The sequence below is a fragment of the Saccostrea cucullata genome, unplaced genomic scaffold, assembly GCF_032062105.1.
Source record: "Saccostrea cucullata isolate Sc308-1 unplaced genomic scaffold, CSIRO_AGI_Scuc_v1 ctg280, whole genome shotgun sequence".
NCBI classification, from domain to species: domain Eukaryota; kingdom Metazoa; phylum Mollusca; class Bivalvia; order Ostreida; family Ostreidae; genus Saccostrea; species Saccostrea cuccullata.
Window position 1 is genome coordinate 114,166 of NW_026924102.1, and position 6,145 is coordinate 120,310.

Genomic DNA, 6,145 nt, shown 5'->3' on the forward strand with positions numbered 1-6,145 from the left:
ATATAATTTATCATTGAATCAAATGCTGACTGACGTTTTCACATTTAATTGTTTAGTCCATTATTTAAGTCCATTAAAAAACACTGAATTGACAATGTTTTATTTCCCGATCATGACAAGGAGCACACGGCGGATGTAACCGGTCGGCAGAGGATGCTCACTCCTTCATGGCACCTGATCCCATACATCTCAGATGTTTTGGAGCTCCGTGTTTGCTATGATCCTTATTTTGTATTGTTTTATGATTTTTTTGATCTTGAATGCTGTTCGTTATTTTCATATATTTCATTTCTAGAAGGAGATGTTCAAGATTTCGAGAGCTGAAGTATCTAAGCCCCGGAAAGTCGCTTCCTTAACGGAAACCGCTTTGGCGATATCTTTTAAGGCCTGGATTCCAATTTATAACCCAGTGATAACCGTAAATGTTACCAAGAAGATTAATGGTGTCAGCGAGAATAAGTTAAGCTCTATTGACAATCTTTTCAAGATAATTTATGTGAAAGTAACACGTGTTGGTGAAAACTTTAAACCCGTGAGTAAAACCATTTATTGTTTTTACTGATCATTAATATAATATATATTTGTTTTGGGAAATGACTGTCTATGGGAAGCAAAACTTTTATTTTTATCATTTATTTTTGGCTACAAAATGATATTTGGTAAAACAGACTAGGTTAATATACATCTATATGTAATTGATTCATTAGTAAATTGAATATGTTATATCAGAAGGGGTAACTTTTAGAGGAATCAATCTTAGGGGACAAGCATGAAATCTCTGAAAAGGTATATTTAGTAAATTGAATATGTTATATCAGAAGTCGGTATGAAATGAGCTTTCTTGAATCAAACATAATTTAGAAAAGTGTCTTACTATTTTGTTCTGGTTTGCATGATAGACACAAAGTCAATTAATATTTTATTAGAAAATGTCGTTCATTGTAGCTTGGCAACAAATCTTTATGATAAACGTGATGGTAACAACATACCCTTTAATTTTTTCTTGAAAAGCGGGAGGGTATATAGTAATCGTTAATTCCGTCCGTCCGTCCGTCTGTACGTCTGTCCGTCCGTCCGTCTGTTACGCTTTTAATTTTCCTTTTAAACCACTGAGTGAAATTTAATGAAACTTTGAATCTTTATTACAACACACCCTATTTTATTTTTTGTAATCCCGGCCACCGCAAAACATGGTGCCATTATAATCATATGGGAGGCGGGGGGTATCATTTAGTGAGCTCATTTTTTTTTACGATAAGGAAGAACATGCTCTAAGTATGAGCACTTTCTGAAACGAAATAAGTCATTGAAAAAACAATTTGTTGAAACAAGGATATCAATCGCGAGTGAGTCGCGTATGATCATCATATTGCACATGAAAGCTTTAAACCCTGGTTTTGTTATTTATAAAAGAATAATTAGTTGTCTCATTTTAAAAGATTTTATCCAACATAACGGAAATGGTTTATGTTACTTTTAAAATTTAAAAATAACACGAAAAATTAAGTCAAATGCTTATTTCAACTTATAAAATGTTAAATATTTAGACGTATAATATAAGTTGAAATAAACTTCATTCCTTAAATAATTAGTTGTCTCATTTTCAGAATGAACACGGAAATGGTTTATGAAAAATAACACGAATTAAGCCATATGAATGACATTTTAAATATGTAGACGATGAACTATACTGTAACTTTGGCTAGAAACCAGAAACTATTTTAAATGCTTAAAACCTTTATTGAAATAAAAAATATATACTTAATCTTTTTTTTTTTTTTTTTTACATTTTTACATGGAAGCAAGGATAGAACGCAATATCACACAAAAAGATTAAGAAAGATAAGCAAGGAAAAACCGAAATTAGAGATATATTTTTGAGTTATTTTAAAATGTTGAGAACTAGAACGATGGGAAAAAATAATATTTTATATATTTTATATTATACATGTACTTGTTTTATGCTTCTCTTTCCCACAGGAAGCCAAGGTAAACCTTCTTTCCTCCTTAAACTGTTCGGGGATGAATTCCATTAAACTCAGGTTTCCGATTGACTGGGTAAATAGAGGTAAGCTCAGCTGATTTTTGAAATAGGTTTAGAATACGAATGTTAAATAATTCAAAATGTGTGAATTATAATATATGTATCAATATATCTTTGAATCAGGTGCTGTTCGTTTTCTCCATATATTTCATACCATATATCACGTGTATATGATTATGTTTAAAAGTATTTCAACTATGATTAATAGATATGTCCAGCATTTGTTAGTATTTTTATTAACAGATATAAAACTGGTCCAATTTCCATTAACTGTTTCAAATTAATGTATTTTTTTTGGGAGACGGGAAATTTAGCGATTCTACTTTAAAAATCTGTATTTAATTTTAGCAAGAATCGAGTAACTTTTGCGATTTTGTGATGTCTTGAAAGTAACATTTCAGATTCATTATACAGCACAGGCATGCTTCTCTTTTTTACACCGTAGGATATTACCAATCAGAATATACAACAGACGATGACGTCATAGAATTTGAAACTTTATTAAGTTTTACAAATTTCTCGGAAGTGGCATCTACATCTCTTGTAAATATCGATATTTGGTTGAATGGATCCAGTATTTGGAAGAGATTTGATCTTAACTTAACAGACTTTATGAAGAGCGAAGACATTTCTAATTCTTCCCTCCAAGGAGATTCTGACTCCGCTACCCATTCGGTAAATAAAATTTGTCTGCCATATTATATACTCAGTACAATACAAATGATATTCGTGTATTTTGTGGGTTAAATTAAGAAAATCCATTTTATTTATTCATTCTTAAATATTTTCAATAAATTTTTACCGATGGAATTTTTTTATGAGGACCCTGCCTTTTTCTTTGGATCTGAAAATGTGATGAGCTTACATTTTTCATTGTTGGAAAAGATTCTTATTATTTTCTTTAAAAAGGAACAGTAAAAAATGTACTATTTGATTCCAAAATGAGATATGAAAATAATGTCTGTCAGACTAATCATACTAAAGATACTAAGTATACAGTTCCCCACGGTAGTTTTTAAAGTAATGCTGAAGCATATTTTATTTGACACACACACACACACCCTCTCTCTCTCACACACACACACCCTCTCACACACACAAACACACACACATACACACACACAATTAAGGTTTGGAATAAAGTACAGTTATTTGTAATGAGAAATGGTTCTATTTTCATTGATAAATAAAATATATAAAAATTACATAATGTATTAAAAATACTGCATTAATACAAGACTCTCATTTTTTTCTTCTATATTCTCTCTGGTAATCTACAATCACAACTCTCGTTTGTAGGCCAAACTTTCAATCAAAAGTGCAGAAAATTTCTCGGATGAAAAAGAGGACTCGCCTTTTAACACAAAAAGGTTATTGCTCTACCTTGATGTCCAAAACCAGGAAAGTTTTGAAGAGGAGACAACTTCTAGTGGACGTCGCTTTTACGAACGTCTTAAAACACCAAAAACCATCGGTTTCATTGCGTTCAATTAACATTAGTTTCAATGAAGCAACAGACAACATTCATTGTATTGGAGTTAATATCACCTACAGCAAAACGGATTACGTTTTGTCTGAAAATGATGCTGAAATCAAAATCAATTATCTAAAAAATGTTTTGGAAAATTCCAAACCAGCTTGGATGTCCTTTGAAATCATCGTAGAATTTATATGTAAAAATAGATGTATAGGAATTTCCGAGTACAGAATATCGGCCTCGATTTCAAAACAAAACAACACTATTACGTATAACAAAACCATCCAGCAACCAGAAATCTTTCATGACGTCAATAATACGTTATTATCACAACTCTATTCTATTTTGGATAACGATTCAACAAGCTGTATTTCTTTACCAAAAAATGGTCACATACCACCCGTCTTCTGGATTAGAATTCAGACCTACTGGTTTGATATTTTACCGAAGAGATTTATTTTGACCTTATTTGGCGAAAACCTGTCGTGTTCTGGTTACAATGAAAGATCAATTCAGGTAAGAATGCATTCTTACTTTTAATTACTGTACGTCATACATATTTTTTTGAAAACAGGTCAAAGTTTTTTTGCTTTTATATCGTTAGAACTTGTTGAAGTACAAGGGTGTCCGATGCATGGTGAATTCACCCTACCTTTTTAACTAAAATGAAAAAGCCAGTCAATAATTGAAACTTTGAAAATAGCAATTAAAAAATAACTGTCATACATTTTAAGAGTTAATGCCAAAACAAACAAAGTGTATAGCACTCATTCGTTCAGTGTAAATTACAATGGACTTAGATTGGTTTATTTTTATTTATTCATTTTTTTTGTCTAGGTTTCATATCCCACTTCCAGCTCAAAAGGTCGTTTTCATGGTGAATTACGTCACTGTCAATTATCCGGAACACAAAGTCCCCCCAATTCGGGAGCACAGTGTACTTTTTTGTGCCCGTGTACTAATCCTGTTGAATGTAGTGAAGTGTTTGCATTCATGGCAGCCGAGAGACAGGTTAAATGGAAGTTATGCGAAATGTCTGCAATCTCGCTTTGAAATTATAATTTATCTGGATTGTAAACATGTTTTTTTTTAAGTTTTAAAGTGAAGGCTGTATAAAAGTTGCGAACGTTGGCTTGTGTTTTCTTTCATTATTAAGACAACGATTGATTTGTACAAAAAAGATTTAAAGCATGGTTAAAATACCCGTCTGCATTTCAAACTGTAAAATGACCAGAGACTCAAAATACATTAGGCAACAACATATATAACTTTTTAAAGAATCCTTTTCAAAAAAAAGAGACAAGAGATTCTTTAGTAAAAGGATGTTAAACTAGTGATGGCGGAAAAATGAGAAGTTATATCGTTTGCCCATCTTTTCAACATGAGAAAAAATTACACCTGAAGCAAATCAAAAATGACATACATTGCAATACTGGTCCAGATTAAAGGATTTTATAAAATTTCATGTTATAATTTTAGCGGACCCAATTTAATTACAATTTTTCACATTTGATTTTATGTTCCTGAAACAAATTAAAATGATGGCTATTTTGAAATGTTGGCTGACACTCGAATATAGACAGACATGCAGTTTTTATAAACCTTCAGAGGAACAAAATTAAAAATAAAGATATAAATCCAATTCTCTATTTTGGCTGACATGTACCATACCAGTTATTAAGCTTTTTTTAATACTGAATTTGACTATGGGAAGTTTCGTGTACCCGATTAAATCATAGGGATCACGGCTTATGTGACCAGGGCCCGCCGTTAAAAAACATACTTAAGTCTGAGAATGCTCTCAAGTCTGAGAATTTTCTCAAATTCAAAATTCTTAGACTCAGCGGCCTTCATAAAAAAGTTGAGAAAAATAAAAATTCCTTAAACTCTGTTTTATTCTCAAATTCTCAGCTGAGTAATTCTCAAGACTTGAGTTGAGTTTTTTTTGAGAATTCTCAAAGATTTATGACGGCGAACCCAGTTTACAGGGGATGGTTCTCCTTCTTGGCACCTGATCCCATCATCCCATATCTATATTGTTAATAGATCTCTTGCGATCGCTCACTGTTCGTTATCTTTACCTTAAACATTTTCCAAAGAACCAGTGAAAAAAGCTTGTACAATCAATTGAGTTTTTTGGGAATGCAGTTTGACCTGATACATGATAGAATTCTTTATTGTTTGAATCGGTGGAGAAATATGATCGAATTCTCCAAGTCACTTGCATGAACTCCTACGGCAAATATATTTGGGATAAAGACAATAAGTGTGACAAAATATTGAAGTGTAAAAAGTTAGATATCATGGCCGAAATTTAAGTTCGAAAAAGGAATGGAGCGTTAATAAAGTGTTTAGTACATTTCTGGTCCGTCCGACTGTCTGTCATATTGTCTTCAAACAATTCTTAGGTTTTAAGTAGTAACTAACTCATCTTTTGGAAACTGTGATTGGTGGTGCCTTGAAAATGGGCAGAAAAAGTTTGAAATTTTCATTGGATGTGCATTTTATTTTCCAATTTTCACCCAGGGAGGCGGAGTTTTTTTTTTGTTTCTTTGTTGTTTAACGTCCCTCTCGAGAGAATTTTTCACTCATAAGGAAACACCACCATTTGCCGATTGAGAGCT

General features: G+C 32.1%; 1 protein-coding gene across 1 annotated transcript; it reads left to right on the forward strand.

Annotated features, from left to right (window-relative positions):
• Positions 1–3,431: 3,431 nt before the first annotated feature.
• LOC134265699 (uncharacterized) lies at positions 3,432–4,574 on the forward strand. The gene is made up of 2 exons (XM_062747920.1): positions 3,432–4,037; positions 4,359–4,574. The coding sequence occupies exons 1-2, from the start codon at positions 3,432–3,434 to the stop codon at positions 4,572–4,574; spliced, it is 822 nt and encodes a 273-aa protein (XP_062603904.1).
• Positions 4,575–6,145: the final 1,571 nt, after the last annotated feature.

Bases quoted from the DNA above. Each gene is read 5' to 3' on its own strand.
- LOC134265699 (XM_062747920.1), top strand. From the start codon at position 3,432: ATGTCCAAAACCAGGAAAGTTTTGAAGAGGAGACAACTTCTAGTGGAC. The intron at 4,038-4,358 runs GTAAGAATGCAT...TTTTTTGTCTAG, and splicing joins ACAATGAAAGATCAATTCAG to GTTTCATATCCCACTTCCAG.